Source organism: Priapulus caudatus, unplaced genomic scaffold (assembly GCF_000485595.1).
Source record: "Priapulus caudatus unplaced genomic scaffold, Priapulus_caudatus-5.0.1 Scaffold89, whole genome shotgun sequence".
In the NCBI taxonomy this organism is placed as follows: Eukaryota; Metazoa; Priapulida; class Priapulimorpha; order Priapulimorphida; family Priapulidae; genus Priapulus; species Priapulus caudatus.
In genome coordinates this window covers 100,923-120,908 of record NW_014577150.1, presented here as the reverse complement: position 1 = coordinate 120,908, position 19,986 = coordinate 100,923, and the positions used below count along the sequence as shown (strand labels likewise).

At 44.6% G+C, this 19,986-nt stretch overlaps 1 protein-coding gene across 2 annotated transcripts in view; it reads right to left on the bottom strand.

The window, feature by feature from the left end:
* LOC106804832 (BTB/POZ domain-containing protein 19-like) overlaps positions 1 to 19,986 on the bottom strand; it is a 100,751-nt gene that overhangs the window by 69,936 nt on the left and 10,829 nt on the right. For both annotated transcript variants that reach the window (XM_014806181.1, XM_014806182.1), the window contains exons 3-4: positions 17,638 to 17,860; positions 4,736 to 4,865 (exon numbers count right to left, since the gene is read on the bottom strand). In XM_014806181.1, coding sequence (XP_014661667.1) covers positions 4,736 to 4,865; positions 17,638 to 17,858 — 351 coding nt within the window. In that variant the 5' untranslated portion in view covers positions 17,859 to 17,860. The remainder of the gene's footprint in view (positions 1 to 4,735; positions 4,866 to 17,637; positions 17,861 to 19,986) is intronic.

Sequence of the window (19,986 nt, the reverse complement as noted above, 5' to 3'; positions counted from 1 at the left end):
ACTCTCTCTCTCTCTCTCTCTCTCTCTCTCTCTCTCTCTCTCTCTCTCTCTCTCTCTCTCTCTCTCTCTCTCTCTCTCTCTCTCTCTCTCTCTCTCTCTCTCTCTCTCTCTCTCTCTCTCTCTCTCTCTCTCTCTCTCTCTCTCTCTCTCTCTCTCTCTACCGCTGACTAACGGCTCCCCCACACAGTTCACACCAGAGATGCGCGACGCTGAGATGCAGCTTGCGATAAGACGAAAGTAAGTTTCAACGGCTTCATCTATCAACTGATGCGGTCGGATGCTGCAGCTCCTCATCAGTACCACTGCTGACCTGTCTGTCGCTTATCGTGCGCACCTCATCCGCTGGCAGCTCGTACATCACGCGGCCAATTATCAGACATCGCGAGTAAACGCGCGTCAGATGAGGGATTGTGCTGAAACGTTCTCCCCGCTTTCCTGTCCGTCACGATTTCGAAGAAAACGCGCGGCAGCGAACAATTTCCGCGAGGTGATCGTGAGGCGGGTTACACTCCGGCCCGTATATCGTATTGCATCTCCCTACGCAGAGCAACAATTAATACTACAATGACGAATCAGCACGTCGACTTCAGCAGTAACATGCTAATTGATTCAATATTATTATTAGACAGATTAGACAAAATAGACAGAACTATTGCACGCTTGCATCTTTTGCTGATGACGAATTAGAATGCGCATTTCTGTCTCGGATTACACTTCAAGGAAAAGTTGATGCTGCTTCTCAATATTTCAGAAATCAGCAACAAAACCAGCCCTATAGCCTGGCCGCAAATCGCCTCTTAATTGGAATAGAAATAAATAACGAACACATAAATTGATTGGTTTGTAAATTCTGACAGCCGCCTGCTCAGCATATGGTTTTCTAAGTGCCTATAGCTACCTTGTAGATGGCCAGAATTACTGTATAGATTTGAGAAGGAGCACGGAAGGATCTATATATGTAAAACATGTGGGGGGTCTGCGTATGCCTAACATACAGGAAGGGTGGTGGGGGGTTGTAGATGCAGAACATATGGGGAGGGTGGGAGGGCCTTGTAGCTGCCACTCTGACTTGTATTGCTGATGACATAGTCAACAATTATGGCAGAAACATCTGGCAGGAATTTCCTACCCTCTACAAACTTCAACTTTAACTTCCACGTACGAAAACAACGCTGACAACAACGCATCAACAACTCAACAAATCCACACACAGAGCTCTAAGAAGTTGACAGAAAATGGCAATGCGTTGGCACGTGTGCGTTAAAACGGAATTTCACACGTGATCATCGCACGAGAAACTGACACCTAGCTTTCCAACAAGTGATCAAGAGCCAGATGCTGGACAAATGCTCAAGAAAATTCGAGGATCCATTATATATTGTTCGTGCACAGCATAACACTCACGGCATCCAAACGTGCTGCTGGTATTTATACACCTTCTAAGTTTACATTAATAGCATTAGTTACTCACGCAGAAATTAGGACTGTCGACAAAATACAGTTCGTAATTCTGATGAGGACTATAGAGGAAAGTCACATTTACGACAATGATCGAATTTCAAAACTACGCTAAAGCTTGGCTAACTTCATATTAGTTTTAACTTAGATCATCAGGTGCGGGCTAATTGCCAACTGGCTGTGTGTGTGTGTGTGTGTGTGTGTGTGTGTGTGTGTGTGTGTGTGTGTGTGTGTGCGTGTGTGTGTGTGTGTATACGTGTGTGTGTATACGTGTGTGTGTGTGCGTGCGTGCGTGCGTGCGTGCGTGCGTGCGTGTGTGTGAGGGGGGGGGGGTGCTTCCTGTTGCTGCCGTTGCTGATGTTGCTACCGTTGCCGTTAAAGTTAATTTAACGAACCAGCAAGATAAATAACATCAATCACCAGTACATGATGCATCTTGATTATGTCACTTTCTTTAAACCATAGAGAATTGCTGCATGCAGAAAATGATGTATTGCATAAGGATATTTGCTCACTAGATTGTCTGGCAAAAACAGACAGAAAGAAAGAAGCGCGAGAGCGAGAGAGAGAAATGAGGAGGAACAAACTAAACAAAAATATTGTTATCCTAACAAGGTAAATGTAGTTTCTTGGAAATTCTCATGAGTGTATTATAACAAGAACGGTTACGTGGGTTTCAAGAGAAACAAGAAAGACAGCTCCCAATTAGTGATACGTAATCTTGCGAAATTTTTAAGCGACTGGTTTTTAATGATAATTACTTAAGCATGACGGAGAAGGATTTGTTAATATAAAAAAGGTGGACGATACCAATTACTGTCGACTTGCTCATAAAAGATGAGCATTGAAAAACACGCAGAATCACCGATTATTTCAAATGAAGCCTGTCAGCACAGATTGCCCAAATAAACTCTTTACTCCAAGTTTTGCAGAACTTGCAAGTGTTTTCTCGAGTTATATTCCCGAGAGACCGTGTGGGCGTACCAAACTATGATTGTTATCTGAGATCAGGTGCAAAATCGCATTTTAATGGGGTTTTTTCCGGAAAGATGACAACGTACGTACTGCTGAAAAGGCCAAGTGAAATCATTCAATGTGCAAATGCAGAACATAAACATACAACCAAATTGAGCACCTGAGCCTGCACAGCGATATAAGGTGAGTGTGCTTACTGCCCAGTGATCGGGGATACTAGCTGCTTATGAAAATGTTGTAGATTCGTCGGTCCAGTGGTCGGTGATACTGCATAACACCGCATCCCTAAACTAAAGAACCCAGCACGCGGTGATACTAGGTGCGTATGACCATTGCCCACGTCCTGGCCTACACAGCTATACCGTCCACCGGTCAGTCATGCCAACTGTACACGACTGCTGCAATTCACAAGCGATAGCATTATTTATTCACGGCTACTGCCCGACACTAGAGTGGCCAGTGGCCAGTGATGCTAGCCGTGTATGTCCACTGCCCTCGGTAAATGAAGCTGACTAATTAGATGCGGACGTATTTAAATAGCGTTCCGAATACTGGCCGGGAGTATATATACTCAAATGCGCTGCACTGTAATGTAAGTGTTAGATAATGTCGACAGCTAGCCTAGTCATATTTGACCGAATGATATGTCAATATAGAACCATTTATGACTCTGATTTAACAAAGGAAATTGAATGCAAATAACTATATGTGCTTTCAATCAGAAGCATACATGCATTACCACGGAAGTTTAATCATTCATATATGTTCAATTAGGGGGGAGGCAGTGTCCAAGCCATAGTAATTACATCCACAAACATTTCATTTCAGGATTATATATCTTTCTAAATTGTGACTTGAGTCATGCAATGCTTAAGAGGAAATGAGTAAAATAGTACTACCAACTAAGTTTAAGTATTTAAGAGTATTAAATTTGTTCATTTTAGAAAATGTTACTAAACCTAAGTGAATTAAATAGGCTTAAACGTTACACGTGCTAGAAGCTTTAGGTAGACGGGACACTAATTTTGTTCAGAAGATTACTGCAGCAGTATATACCTGCCACGATGGCATATAGAGAGACGACAGTTAAAGCGCATATCTTAATCCAAAAGTCAATTATACTATTTCCCTGTAAAATTACTGAACTCTGTGAGTCAATATTTATTTAGTTGATATTATTCCCGTAGATGCAAGATTTACACCAAACGGCGATCGTCACTATTTTGTATCCCATTCTAACCCTAACCCTAACCCTAACCCTACATGCACATATAGCTCTCCTCACACTCTCCATGCCCTCTACTGCCACTGCCACAATACTTCAGCATACTGCTGTCTGGTGTAGCCCATTACATTAGTTCTGTATGCAAATAGAGCTCTACTGTTCGAAACATGCAGGATATTCACTTGTTTGCGCGGCTGTCTAACACTGCATTTGTAATGGACCGCTTTTAAATACCTGACAAGTCTAGCAGTGTGCTTGTGAAAACAGTCCCACTCAAATGTTTCAAACACGGATGGTCAATTACAGGCATTTGGCAAACATATCAGGCGATTATGCTGCGAGCAGGAACGCCTTTTGCAGCCAAATGAACGATCCTCCACACACTTTAGAGGTGTGTGTGTGTAATGCACTGCCTCAAAGGAAGAGTACCACAACAATGGTGTAATCTAAGAGAAAAATACAGCCTTACAAACAGGAATGTGCCACTTGTTGCACATTTCGCCAAACTTCTGTTCAATATTTGCACTCTTCGTTGCCGACAGAATTCCTTGCCGAGCGGAACACACCGTTGAAATGGACTCAAATGCTGCTCACTTCAGCTTTTGTTAACCCACATCGTTTGCACATGTTCCTATTTAGCAAGATCAATATGAGAATGGCAGACAGCGGGTTTGAGGTAGCAGAAGAACAAATATCTGCGCGCAATGCAATGTCATCCACCTGTCACCCAGTGGTGCGAATAATGCACAAAACCTTCGAATGCGGAACAAATACGTGCATACTTTCTACACTGGTGCAGGTATATTGATAATTCAGCCTTATAGTTACGTTGGTTTAAAGACATTCTATTTTAAATCCATAGAATTTCGTTAAAATAAACCAGAAATTGTTTTTTTTAAATCGTTAACATATTTTTGCTACTCCTCCTCTTTATTACTTCCTTCCTGCATGGATGTTACTCCGTATCTGTTGACATATATCTCTCCCTAATCCTCCTCATTTGGACCACACACATTATTTACACATTACCTCCCTTCACCATTTGTTCCTTGAATTGGATTCCATTATCACACTTACCCTTCCGGTGTAGATGTACATCAGTACAGACTTGAAGTGCTCTGGTCGGAAAAACCTATAGCTCTGCTGATAGGGATGGGACTTTGGCGTGTAGAAGAACTCATCCTTGTATGCCTGGAATGTCGAGCATCTATACAAAGCAAAACAATCGTTAATTCAGTTGTGGGATTACCGGGGTTTAATACTGCACTGCACAATAACAGGACAACATATTTTCAGCTTTAAGCATTCTTCGCTGTTAAACTCCCCGCACTTCTGCTACGTACTGATCCTGAAAGTACAATATTTCTGAAAAATGCATTAAGATTTATTGATGAACTAATTAACATACAAAAAATTGCGGTGGGTTTCTCGGATCAATGCTATTTCTTTTCAACCAATTCTCTCACGCAGACACACGGTGTAAATTTAACGGGGGGCAGTGGCGGATCCAGGAGGGGGGGGCAAGAGGCGCGTGCCCCTCTATTTTTTGCCCCCCCCCCTCTATTCGGCAATCGAAGCGTGCACACCGACGTTATCACAAAATCCGCACCCCCTAACATGAAATGCTGGCTACGCGGTTGCGCCCCCCTCCCCATCTCAAAATTCTTGATCCGCCACTGGGGAGCTCGATGGTATTCCAACCGCTGAACTATCTAAGGCACCAGAAGATTCCCAGTTTGAACCAAGTGAAAGAAGTGAAAAGCCAAGATAAAAAACACAACAAATAATTGGAATGATGTGAGATACGGAAAGAGGATCGATATGGGAGAAAATTGCCAATGGGGGGTTGGTCATTGTTAATGAGGCAGGTCTGTAACATGAAATCTTTTCTAAGACAGATCTGAGTGGTTAACATTGTTTAAATGACAGGTGTGCGAGTTGGACATTGTTTACCGGACAGGTGTATGAGCTGACACTGTCTGTAAAACATAGTCCTGACAGGATCGTGACATGAATTGTTAATCTGTTAGGTAAGTCTGTGAGGTAGACGTCACTTAAGGTGACAAGTGCTGGCAGGTGTACAATGTTTACAGGACCGATGAGAAGGACATTGCAAGGAAGATGTATTCAACATGCAGTAAGTGTGGTATGCCAACAGAAGCAGGAGTTTATAAACGGTTGATGATCTGCATTACTACTACTAGTTCAAATCGAACGTTTCCACCCGCTGTAACCACGTTTACTGTATGACTGACTGGTGCGGTGTCTTTGAATCGGGGTGACTGCAGATTGAAAAAAACAGACTGCTCCCGACACTCACGTAAGGCAGAGTTCACAATGGCTGCTGTCACCAGTGGTGACAGTCTCGCCGAATATGGCCTGAAAGCTAGCGATTTGTGATGTAGTTAGTGCTGTTACACAAGAGAAGTCGGGAATATCCTCTTACAATTCCCTCAAGAAAAATTGCTCTAATCCCGTAAAATGCAGCAGCTGAAATAATTCCCCTGCAATCAAACGTAGTGAAGAGAAATGGAGATGACAGTGAGTCACTGATAATTGAGGAACAGGTGTGATTAATGATGATGATATATAGTTGATGCTGCAATGTGATTATTTAATACGGGGCCATCACCATGGATACCAGAACAGTGGCACACGCTCTACATCAAGCCTATAACGCTGCAACGTCTCAGCCACTATATGCATACTCCATCATCAGGAACAGTTATTGAACAGATTTACGTTTATTGTGTATTTGTGCTATAACAGTATATAACCACACAGAAACTAAAACAACGCTTCTGTGTTCTATGATACAGAGTTGCTCAATCGCTGTCCTGCTCCTCGTGCAGCTGCAATCGACTAGTCCAGACCACCATGGTAGAACCTCCCGTCACGTCGTCATCATCGTCATCGTCATCATCATCATCATCATCATCATCATCATCGTCGTCGTCGTCGTCGTCGTCGTCTCTCGCCCTTACCCCACATCTATCTGAGTGTGTAGGTGAGCACGCTGCCTGGAGGTGTGTGCACACAGGCATGCAATCACTGCACAGCTTCGCCAAACATCACAGTTCATTTATCAGGTGCCCAGTCGCCCGTATCCAGCGACATCTGTCAACCCTTTCTCCGCACACAAAACGGTCAGCCGCCTAACAAATAACCTATATTGTCAACCCGTGGTCCCCGGAGAATATCAAGTTGCGAATCTTCTCCCTTTCTGCCCGACAGCGCTGATTTTCTGCCCGGGTGCATTAAATCATTTTCGACGCTTACCCTTTCTCCATGAAGATTATCATCTGCCACACTTTTCATGTTGATTGGGAACGGGAATTAATGCCACGAAATTTCCATGTGCATTGGCTGTAGCGACAAGAACTATACTAATAACTGTTAGTCATACGCGCATACATATTCACAACACACGCGCACGCACGCACGCACATATGCACGAACACCAACAGGCTACTATAGTAAGGAGGGCCCTATAAACAGTATACAAACAGCAACAAGATCGAGAGCCATGCATGCACCGCGTTCAACGCTAATATATTTTCTTTAGCTTTGTTTATTTTAATTTGTTTGGATCTTTTTTTATGTCAACAGGTCAGTTAAAATTTATTAACCCTATTTTATTATATAGCCCTTATACCACAGTTTAGTTAGTGTAATTAGGAGTATATTTCTATAGGAGTATATATTCTTTATATTTCTAAAGGAGTTCTATAAGTGTAATTGCATATATATACTATAGTATATAACAGTAGCAAGCATGATTTCCTGAAGTACACATAATGGGATAACAATGAGGTTCAACAATAAAATATGAGCTGATGTGAGTCTAGCATGTCATCAGAATTGTCATCAGAACAGAATTAAATAACATTTACTTTACATGATAATAGTAAAAACATTCCATTCAATATCATGTCTTTGTGAAATTATTTTTAAGTGTCTGCTGAATAACTTCATGAGCTTTATTGGCGTTTAACTTGAAGTAGTTTTAATCTTAATAATTATAAAAAAAATTAAAGCTTTCTATCTATTTATTGTGGCTAATAGAATATAAATTTTCTATTATGGACTCTTGATTATATTGATCAGTAAAGCATGAAACAGGTAAACATAACAAGGCCATCGCATGTTATCTATAAAATCTTGACACTCATTACAAGGCCTAGAAAGCCAACATAGTAAATCGAAACATTGCAAGTATAAATAATTCTTTACTTGCTACGTACATTTTAACTATTTAAACTTTTACTTGTCTCGTCTGACCTCAAGCTTATGAATGAATGTTCAACTGCTTTGTCCATACTTGCAATGGCAGCAAGGAGGCTATCACAAGAATATAATGAGGATTTTACATATCCGTTTTGTTTCATGGCAGTTTACTTGTTACGGTCAGTATATAGGCAATGTCACTCACAATTTTGAGTGCTACACGCTAATCATAGGGAAGTTATACCTGAACACGGTGTGTAACAACAGCCCCGCAGAGCTGAGCAGAGCAGCTGCTTGTCAACAAAAACATTCCTAGATAAACAGATATGGAAAACCCATGTCTACACCACCTACTCGTGTCTAGAAATTCTCGTACATATCCCATTATTATTTTATTCATATCCCCTTTGTTGATTTTAACCAGTCCTCAAACAGATATATTATACTACATATCTACAACTAGATATATACTATAACTATACTATATCTACTAGATCTAGCGTCCAGAGTTGTCTCGAGTTGCATTGTAGTTGTACAATTTTTTTTGGCAAAATAGCCTTCCGCTCACATACGTGTACAATTCGTTGTTCACACGTCTTACAGTCTGCCCCAAGTGCTCACACGTGCTAACCCTCGACATGCATACTGCTTGCACGCTTACCATAATATTTCAACCTAGTACGCATCGACTAGCAGACCTGCCGACTGGCGATGTACCCTATATGAATATTACTGTGACAAGTGCTGAACATTACGGTCGCATTTACTATTTTCCAAAATCCGCCGCAGATCTCTAAGGATGAGCGTCCTCTGACAGAGTGACGTGCAACCATCAGCAGGGACTGCGGCTTCTCTGCGCCCTACTTCAGCCATCAGCAAGGACTGGCGGCTTCTCTCTGCTAGCTTCACCATCAGTCAGGGACTGCACCTTCTCTCTGCTAGCCTATCACCCATCAGCAAGGACTGCGGCTTCCTCCTGCTAGCTTCACACCATCAGCAATGGACTGCGGCTTCTCTCTGCCTAGCTTCACCATCAGAGGCAGGGACACTGCGGCTCTCGTCTGCGCTAGGCTTCACCAATCAGCAGGGACTGTGGCTTCTCTCTCTGGTAGCTTCCACCATCAGCAGGGACTGCGCTTCTCTCTGCTAGCTCAAGCTCAATCAGCAGGAGACGCGGGCTCTCTCTGCAGCTACTTTTCTCAGACCATCAGCAGGGACTCGCAGGCTTTCTCGTGCTAGCTCACCGAGGTGGGCAAATCAGCAGGACTGGCAGCTTCTCTCGCAGCTTCACCATCAGCAGGGACTGCGGCTCTCTTGCTCCTGAGCTTCAACATCAGGGAGGGACTGCGCTTCTCTCTCCTAGCTTCACCAGTCAGCAAGGGACTGCAGCTTCTGCTCTGCTAGCCTTCAACCGAGGCTAGGTCAGGGACTGGCGGCTTCTCTCTCCTAGCTCACCATCAAGCAGGGACTGCGGCTTCTCTCTCCTAGCTTCACCAATCAGCAGGGACTGCCAGTTTCTCTCTCCTAGCTTCACTCGATCAGCAGGGAACGCAGCTTCTCTCTGCTAGCTTCAGCCATGCATGCAGCAGGGACTCGCAGCTATCTCTGCTAGCTTCACATCAGCAGGGAACTGCGCTCTTCTTCTCCTAGCTCACGCATCAGCAGGACGGCGGCTTCTCTCGTGGCGGAGTTCACCCATGCATCAGGCGGCGACTGGCGCTTCTCTCTCCTAGCTCGACCATCAGCAGGGACTGCGCTTTTGCCTGCTCTGCTAGCTTCACCATCACAGGGACTGCAGCTCCTCTCTCTCTGCTTAGCCTTCACCAGCAGCAGGGACTGCACCTCTCTCTGCTAGCTCACCGATCTAGCAGGACTGGCAACCGCTGTCCTTCGCTGCGTGGAACAGCTTGCACCATCAGCGAGGGACTGAGCACTTTCTCTCTCTCTGCTAGCTTCCACCAATCAGCAGGGACTGCAGCTTCTCTCTGCTAGCGTTCAACCATCAGCGGGACTGCGGCTATCTCTCTGCTACCCGCTTCACCATCAGCAGGGACTGCGGCTTCTCTGCTCGCTAGCTTCTAACGCATCAGCCCAGGGACTGGCGCTCTCTCTGCAGGCTTCACCATGCACAGGGACTGCAGCCTGTCTCCTGCTACTTTCGTCAGGGATCTGCGGCTTCTCTCTGGCTAGCGTTCACCATCCCACGCAGGGGACTGCGGCTTTCCTCTGCTGCCTAGCTCACCATCAGCAGGGGACTGCAGCTTTCTCTCTGCTAGCTTCACCATGCGATCAGCAGAGACTGGCAGCTTCTCTCTCGCTACGCTTCACCATGGCAGCAGGATTGACTGCCGCATTCTCGTTCGCTAGGCTTCAACCATGCATCAAGCAGGGGACTGCCAGCTTCCTCGCCTAAGCTTCACCATCAGCCAGGGACGTGTGGCTGTCTCTCGTGTCTGAAGCTCACCATCAAGCGCAGGACCGCAGGCTTCTCTCTGCTATCCATGCGCCATCAGCGGAGGGCTGGGGCACGCGGGCGGGTCTCCTCTCTCCTCAGCTTCACCAATTCAGCAGGGACTGCAGCCTCTCGTCTGCTAGCTTTCACCATCAGCAGGTGACTGCGGCTTCTCTGCTGCTAGCTTCACACCCATCAGCAGGGAAACTGCAGCTATCTCTCTGCTGGGAGGCTTCAGCCATTTTGGCGGAGCGGGACTGGCGGCTTCTCTCTCTAGCCTTCCAGCAATCAGCAAGGACTGCGGATTCTCTGCTGCTAGCAGTCACAACGACAGCGGACTGGCGGCGTCTCTCTGCCTACCCTCACCAATCAGCAGTGACTGCGGGCTTCTCTCTGCTAGGGCTTCACCATCAGCAGCGGCTGCGGCTCTCTCATCCTAGCTTCACCATCCAGCAGGGGACTGCAGCTTCTCTCTGGCTAGCTTACACCGATCAGCAGGGACTGCGCTTCTCTTACCTAGCTTCACCATCAGCAGGGTGACTGCAGCTTCTCTCGTCCTGAAGCTGTGTCAGACGCATCAGAGGGACCTGCACTTCTCTCTCCTAGCTTCAGCCATCAGCGGGACCTGGCCGGCTTCTCTCTGAGGCTAGGCTTCAGACCATCAGCAGGACGCGGCTTCTCTCTGCTAGCTTTCAACCATCGATCAGGCGAACCTGCAGCTTCCTCTCTCTCTGCTAGCTTCACCAATCAGCAGGGACTGCAGGCTGTCTCTCTCCTAGCTTCCAACCATCACGCAGGACTCTGCAGGTCTCTCTCTCCTAGCTTCACATCGCCAGGGACTGCAGCTTCTCTCTCCATTAGCTTCACGTCATCCAGCAGGGATGCGGCTTCTCTCTGCTAGCTACCATCAGCAAGGGACTGCGGGCTTCTGCTCTGCTAGCTTCACCAATCAGCAGGGACCTGCGGCTTCTCTCTCTCTCTGCTAGCTTCACCAATCAGCATGGGACTGCGGCTTCCTCTCTGGTAGCTCAACCATCAGCAGGGACTGCGGCTTCTCCTCTGGCTAGCGTTCAGCCCATCACAGGGACTGCGGCTCTCTCTCTTGCTAGCTTCACCATCAGCAGGGACTGCGGCTTCTCTCTGCTAGCTTCACCATCAGCAGGGACTGCGGCTTCTCTCTGCTAGCTTCACCATCAGCAGGGACTGCGGCTTCTCTCTGCTAGCTTCACCATCAGCAGGGACTGCGGCTTCTCTCTCTCCTAGCTTCACCATCAGCAGGGACTGCGGCTTCTCTCTGCTAGCTTCACCATGCATCATCAGGGACTGCGGCTTCTCTCTGCTAGCTTCACCATCTCAGCAGGGACTGCGGCTTCTCTCTGCTAGCTTCACCATCAGCAGGGACTGCAGCTTCTCTCTCCTGCCTGCAGTGGCCGCGAAATCCCCGTACATCTTACAGCAGCCTCTGAACCGCGAGCGCCTATCTTCTTTGCGGAGTTAAACAATCGCGTCAAGTCGTGACAGTTATCCACTGTTTCTACATATGGCTTTACAAATCTACATGACGCCCGATACGCTTGATATGTGACAGGCAGCTATTACTGAGCATCATTAGGGACCCCTGAACACAGGTTTCCTTCCAATGCACGCCACTCCAACTGTCACTTCTCGCATTGCAAAAACCATTCACCTGTCAGCTTCGTCATGCGACTCACTTTGAAAAGCGATAGCGGCGCACACACGCACAAAAAAGAAATATGCCGTTGCCGGAGCAACAACAGCAACAAACATGGTGGCGTGCACGCGGTGTGTGGTAAAAGTCGTGGCGCCGAAAAAAGTAGTGTCCAGACGAGTTGATGAAAAGGTGTCAGAGACGAAGAATTAAAATACGACCGCTGACTGTGTGGATCTAAGGTCTCCCACAGTGACAGCTAGGAACTTGATAGCCAACGATGCCCTTCGTACTGATGTTCCAAAGAAACCATTCCGAGATAGTTACAACTTATATTTAAATAATGCTAACCTTGCTCCGCCCGCAGTTAGCAAGCTGTGAACCTGATACTAGGGGCCACCACCCACACAAAGCCTGCTACAAGACTCGTCACACCTCTACAGAGTTGCTGGTGTGTGCTACAAAAGCCGCTACTTTGTGTCAACGTTACACTACAGTAGCACTTTTTGCGCGGTCGCGTTAAGGCGGGTTTTCGGCATGAAGTTGCGGCGATTCTTTGTCGGAGGGGGCCTAATCGCATTGTTGCGAGCATCCTAGAGAGGTGCTGAGGTAGGCGGTGATCACTTTGTAGGGAAATGATCAATTCCGCAAACAACGCGCTCGACATTTACCGAGATTCGCTGGAGACAATTAAATCACTCCCTAGCGACGACATTACGGCGTTTGAGCGACGCCGCGCCGTAGGGGCGCTGCGTCGCACCACGAAGGAGTCAAGCGCGCTCTTTGTGCGTGACAAATTTGATTGGCAGAATCCCATGATTCGGCCATTGTCACCGAGTGCGCGCTTGCATTTTAAAATTGGCTGTTTAAGGGATTAAAACAGGGCATTTCTGACATTCGCCATGCGCTGCACGCCTGTGATATCTGACAGCCATCTGCGCGTCTATCCGCTAGTCGGGTCTGGTGCTTGCGGCTGCTCACCTGTTGCGAATGGCGGGTACGACGCAGCGAATCACAGCGTAGCGCTCCGCTCCTGTTGCAAGGTCTGTTGTGTGCTGCCAAACATCAGAGCAGGTTTAAATGAAATGTCGACCTGAAGGCAGCCAGGCTATGAGATACATGGATGCACGTTCGTTATGTAATCTCTGAGCAGTGACTTACGTGTAATAACCGTGCAATCTAAACTCCCAGACAATTCCTACAGGCATTACCGGATTAACAATAGTAGCAAAAGTAGCATTTGCTATGGGGCCGTGGTTTTAGGGGTCCCGTAATATCATGAACTCCGTAATGAACTCCTGGTAATATCTAATACTAATAGTTAAATTTTGTTATTATAAAAAAAGTATTTTAGTATACACGGCAACTTGATAATGAGTGCTGGCAGAGTTTATTTGTCAGTAAATCTATTACAAATGTATTAGATTTATGTTTTAATATTTATGTGATTTTTATAAATTTAGGGCCCCTTTATAACATATGCTTCAGGCTCCGCACTATATAGCCTAATCCGGCCCTGCCTAATAGTACAGCCTGTACAGAAATGCTACAGCCGTAACACTGTCCTTTTCATAGGGACTCATTTCTGTATCACATTGGGAATTACGTGCAAAGTCATCTACTGACTTCAAAATATTTCTTAGGTAGACTGCAGTAGGCATCTTTTAGGCAGACGGGTCATCAACAAAAAGCGACAACTGTTAGAATCAGAATAGCTATAGGATTCTACTCCGTAGGTCTGTGGTATACGGTGGTGATAAAGGTCAATCCACTGGTTGGCTCACGTGCCCTGAGAAGGATCAGCAGAAGTATGTACACAGAAACAGTCAACAATGAATATCAGAAAATTTGAGGCTATCACGCAAGCACGCACACACGCACGCACGCACGCACGCACACACACACATGCACCCAAGCAAGCAATCACGCACGTAGGCACATACACCCTAGCAAGCAATCGATCACGCACACATCGTACCTCGTATAATTCATTGTAAAATCCAGGCCCTAGTGTAATGCCAAATCTGTATGATAAACATGCAGTGATGTCAGATGACTAATTGTTATCTAACATATCAACTTGAAGATTATGAGATTAGAATTATGAATTAGGATCTATTTATTTAAAATCTGTATTTACGTACGTTACTTAGCCCAGCTTTTACCAAACCCATACCTTATAATACGTTTTGCTTCACCAATTTATGAAATCATCTAATCTAGAACGACAGCAGCAATTATGGACCAGTTTTCAAACAGGTCCAGACAATTACTATTCAAATTACTGCAGGCAGATTGCGAATATCCACAAAACATCACCTGTGAAAATATACAGGTGTAGTGAGTCATGAAATTGCCCGTGTTAGCCTATACTAGGCTATTCGCAAAACAAATATCCTGCATATGTGAATGATCAATCTCTATAAACCCAGACCCTACTTAATATCTACTGATTCATTGAGTTGGGAAATAACAAAGAGTCAGGCGTACACAAGAGACTACTGCCGATAGTGAAATAGTATAGCTACACGTTTACATCACGTTATATGCATGAACTCGAAGAAGGTCAACATAATTCAGATGTTGTAATAAATTAATTTCTGAAATTATCCTCCCATCTTGGTTGTTGGCCCTTAGCAACACTTGCCTCCCTTACATATAAGACGTGCATAGATGTAATGTCCCACCACCACCTGCTGCACCAAAGATCACCACGTATGTTCAATAACCTCTTGCATTTATCCGCTTTATATGACATGGACGCATTCCCTATACCTCACCCACTACCTAACATGTAAATACATCAAATTCAGGTATGGTGTTTCCAAAACACCTCATCCTTAAAATAACACTCTACCTGAAATATATACACATACTACTATTAACCCTCTGCATTCACCCAACCGATCTGACGTCACCTAAGCACGTTCTGTAATTTTCTTTCCCCCATGCGACATCTAAACATGTATGTCTGTGCCATAACTACCTGTTCTAACTACCTGTCTACCTGTCACATAATTATACTCTATGAATTCCTATCTTCACCCACCACCTAAACACACACACAGCATATATATATATATATATATATATATCTATATATATATCAGGAGTGTATAATAATAGATCTATTATTATATACTCCTGTGTATATATATATATATAGATATATACTCACACCAACCAGCTTTCTTCAGAAGCTTCAGTACACAAATTACAGCTTGGCCCAAGATCCAGTTTTCACCATGTGTCACGCGCATGTCAGTGATTGAATGTTTGATAAACTACAGTCAAACTGTGAACTGTCACTCATCAACGGTCCTCACAAATGTGTAAGTAAGTGGTCAGTGCATGGGGTTCGCGACATGACGAAAGTTTGTTAAACAGTCACTTTTGGCAACAGATATCGGTAGGCTATGTTAAATTAACATGGGAGTTATCCTTAAGGCTAAGTGATCTTGCATCTGTCAACAGCTAATTAATGGCTTATGCAATTTTTCATACTATCTTTTAATCTAACAATTAATATACTATCAGGAGTGTATCAATTGATTGACTGTATCAATTGATACACTCCTGATACTATTTATAAGTACTGTGGGGTTAATACTCATAGTATGATTTATCTTGTTATCAGTATAATTACCATGATCAAAATTATTACTAATTGGTTCAGGAATCATTCAGGAATGGTTCAACAATTTCAAAAAACTTCACTAATTTAGCAAAGTTTACTAGACCATTTCATCAAAAATGATTAAACCTTATATGCATGCACACATGCTACGTGATCACTTAGTTGTTATCATGACGCGTGTACATATATATACTGGTTACATTACTCATATACACGTTATTATTTACACGCTAAGTTGTGCATGCTTGGCAATTTTCTTGTGAGCTGTTGTTCTTCATAACCTTACTAAGTAATAGTTTAAGATGGAAAACGAAAAACGACACGGTAATATGACAGACAATATATTAATGTGCACAGCCAAACGATTTATGACAAAGTAAATTTCACAACGTTTCTAAAACTTTAATGCTGAACACATTCGCACACCACAGCGTCAACACAGTTGGCAATGGGATAGTATATAAGCAAAATGCCAGTTTTGTTATTTCTAGATCCTAGCTAACCTCGCAGTGAAATTGCAGGATATGGCTGATGGGGCTCACCGACTTGTTTAACCAGCAAAAGAGTTATCCGCAGTAGGCGAGGATAGGGATTAGCAACGCAGCGATCGCAACACGCACGATGGCACTGCCCGCTTGCAATAATATTTGACGATGTGATTATGAACAATTCTGCAAAACTCTCTAACACTCTGCATTCACGCGATAAAAGCCGAGGGTTAGGGTTTTTTCCGCTAATCACACACCCACGTAATCTCGGCACAAAGTCCGGTTTATATAGGCAGCGGGAGGATGTGCGGCAGTGTACTGCTGGTACGGGCCTCAGCTTCGCACTCCGATACAACGTGGCTTTCAATATTTTCTCGGCCAGGATTAACTGACCCAGGAAACATGCAAAACAGACTTGTCAATATTTAGCTTGCGAGCTGCCGAGACGTGAACAATGTCTGCGCGACGAACGTGCTGCGCTTGTCTGCATCCAGTGCGGAGAAAATCGCGCGCCGCGGAAACTAGCGCAGCGCCCGCATTCTTACAGATATTATATACGTCCTCAGCCATTCCAGCGGATAGTTCGTGCTGGCACCCGAGCAGCATTCATCCCTAGTCAGCGACGGCGAATCGACCATCTCGTGTTGATCAAGTCGCAGAAATCTCTAGCTCAAATATATATTCGCTTCAGCGATTTCGCGCAGAATTCAGATGACAAACTACTACCATTCGCAGGACTGCGAAAAAGCTAACCCCCCCTCCCCCACACACACAGACAGATGGAGCGGTGGGAGGGGGGAATGAGTACGTAGCAGTCACGCGGCTCTATGTGCGGTAGTGAGTGGAGAATTACTGTCCTGGCCATGAATCGTCGCACGGAGACACGTTGTATGGCAGCTCCCGACCTCTATGAGTGGCTACGCGATCTCAGATCGCGCTGGGCCGGGCCGGTGCCGGGTGTTCTATTGTAAGCCTGTCACTCCCTGACATGTTTGCCAAGCAATCCACGTCAAAATATACCCCGAAAAACATCAAAACCACTTTATCTTTGAAGTGCAATCTCGACAGGAGGTCTGACAGTAGCATAATGTAGCATTTACCCTACACATTGCTAATGCCCCCCAATGAAACGAATAACCACCTCTAATGCCTCACTGACTGTTCCATCCAGTATAAATGCCTTAGTGAGACACATCCAGTTCTTAGTGACAGATGCCTACAATTCTCCCGTCACTGTAAGACAGTATCCAGTCATAATGACCCGAAAAAGTTTGTTTAGTAAAACCAATATGAGACCACCCTCAACTTTCACTTCACGAACAGCAACCATGCACACTCCCCCTACACACCTTCCCTCCTTCCCGCCTTACTATATACTCTGCCTTGTGGCACAAAGCTGGAGAGAGTTGAATAAATACAAATATATGCACGTCTACATTCGAGAAAATTCTCAATCATTGGGTAGCATGTGCTCAGATTAAGAAGAAGTGAAGCTATAGAGCTCACCTCGCGTATAGGATGAGCTTGTGACAGTAGAACCTTTCCTCTTCCGGTCCGACGATGAAGAGCATGTCAGCGGTCGTCTGATCGTGCGACAGCTTGTACAAGTCGTCCAACAGCGCCGGAACTCCCACTATGTTTTTCTCCTCCATCTGGGGCTTGTGAGACAACATGTGTGTCTTCGGGGGAGGGGGAGGGGGAGGGGCGAGAGGTCCTCGTGACATCATTACTACAACGTAAACCAACAGACAGAATCACTCATTATATATTTTTTCCAATTTTTTTATTAAACGATTGTGATTGTTTTGGCGAATCCGAGTCATATGACAGCTCAAAGTGGTATTTCACTAAAATCCTATGCTGCTTACCATTTACAAAAGTACGAAAGTGTAAAAGTTGCATTTTTCAGGTTAGTTTGAACGTGCAAATTTTGTAGTTTCACGTTTACATTAATAATACTTTTGAAGGGCTGAAACTTGAAAGGCATGCTCGAATTTGGATACTGAATCAGCCTAAAAATAAAAAAGTAGCATCTATTAGCACGCATTTCGAGTCTATTCAATTGCTCAGATTGCAATGAAGGCATTTTTGTCAATGGTTACAAACTAACAACTATAAAAATGTAATTAAAAACAAAATAATAAATTTATATATAGATCATCTTGAAACTATTAGAAATCCATATCGGATTTACTCTCATCTCAGACGTCGTTTACAATTATTCCCACCAACTTCGAAATGTCATGACTGCGAATAATACAGACAGAACTAATCATACAACTCGCAAGATTTTAACAAGCAGGCAGACCAATCAACAGGCTCAACTATTGCTAACCAATGTAATATGCAAGCTCATAATTAAATGCAAAACTTTGGAAATTTTAACAAGACTTATATTGTATGGAATGAAAAAATAGAGATGAAAAACACGTATAAACCTGCACATAAGGAATGTCATTATTTAGCTAAATTTAATAACAGGGAGTAGTGCATTCGCTATTACTATCATCAATCTCAATGTGCTTCGACTCTGTAACACTGCATCAGACACATGGGACAAGTGTATGAAATTCATCACTATTACTGCACAGATATATAAAAGCTTTATAGATATATATAAACAGATTTAAATGCTAAAATTACAAATATAGCAAGGACTTTGAAATTAAGGCACATAATTTGTATGAAAACCACAAACACAGATGATGAAAAACAGCGATTGATATGGTTCCCAAAAGTCAAGCAATTAATTAAATGTCATAATTAATTAATTATATATAAATGTGTGTGTGCCTGTGCGCGTTCATATATACTGCCGGTCATCAAGGAGACAGTGATATCTATAATTACACGGAGCACACACGGAGTAGCCAGGCAGACTAGCCAGCTGTCTCGCCCAATGACTATAGCTGGCCGATGGATTGGTAGTAGAAGACATTGGATCGGAGGCATTGCCCATGCCAACCGATGTGAGTCAGCCGAAACCCTACACCGACGTGCAAACAATGACCTCACTGCCTCCCACTATCCATCACAACTATTGTTTCTCCACGCAAATAATTCATGTGACGAACAAACAATGCCAGTTTCATATATGTGAGGGAAGCGTGTCTGAACATGCATGAGAGTGCGTGCGCGTGTGCGTATGTTCGTGCGCCAGAGATATGCAGACTGCACGGTAGCTCCATGATAGCAGAAGTAGATAATATATAGGGATCTACTTCTGATGATAGTCATAATACTGGGAGAGAGCTTCCAAGTACCACCTATACTTCATATGCGAAGCCTTATTGCCGCTTCCACTATGAACGCATATGCACAACCCTTGCCACCATCCGTATACGCACGACACGCACTTTTCAAATAACGGTGGATGTGATAAACACGTTGCAGCACAAAACATCACTCGCTGCTGAATATATTTCCATAAAATTCGAAAGTGCGAATCAAGGGGAGTTATGATGTTTGTCCTTCATGTAGGACTTCATCATAGCGCGTGTGCTGCTGCTACACGTACGCGCGTGCGTAACCCCTCTGCCCTCTCTCTCTCTCTCTCTCTCTCTCTCTCGCTCCCAGAGAGAGAGGGAGAGAGAGAGGGAGAGAGAGAGGGAGAGAGACGGAAACCGCATACTTTCGACGTCTATGACACGCCTAACCCGTGTGATTTCTGCACTAACGTCATACGCAAAACTCTGGCCGTTATTATTCGAGCTTCCTCGTGAGAGGACAGCCAATTACTCGTGTATTCATACTCACGTACACGCATAACCTTAATTTATTCCACGTCTATACCACGCAACAGCCGTGCTGATTTATCACTCGGCTAGACGCAAGCAACTCTGTTATTATATCTCA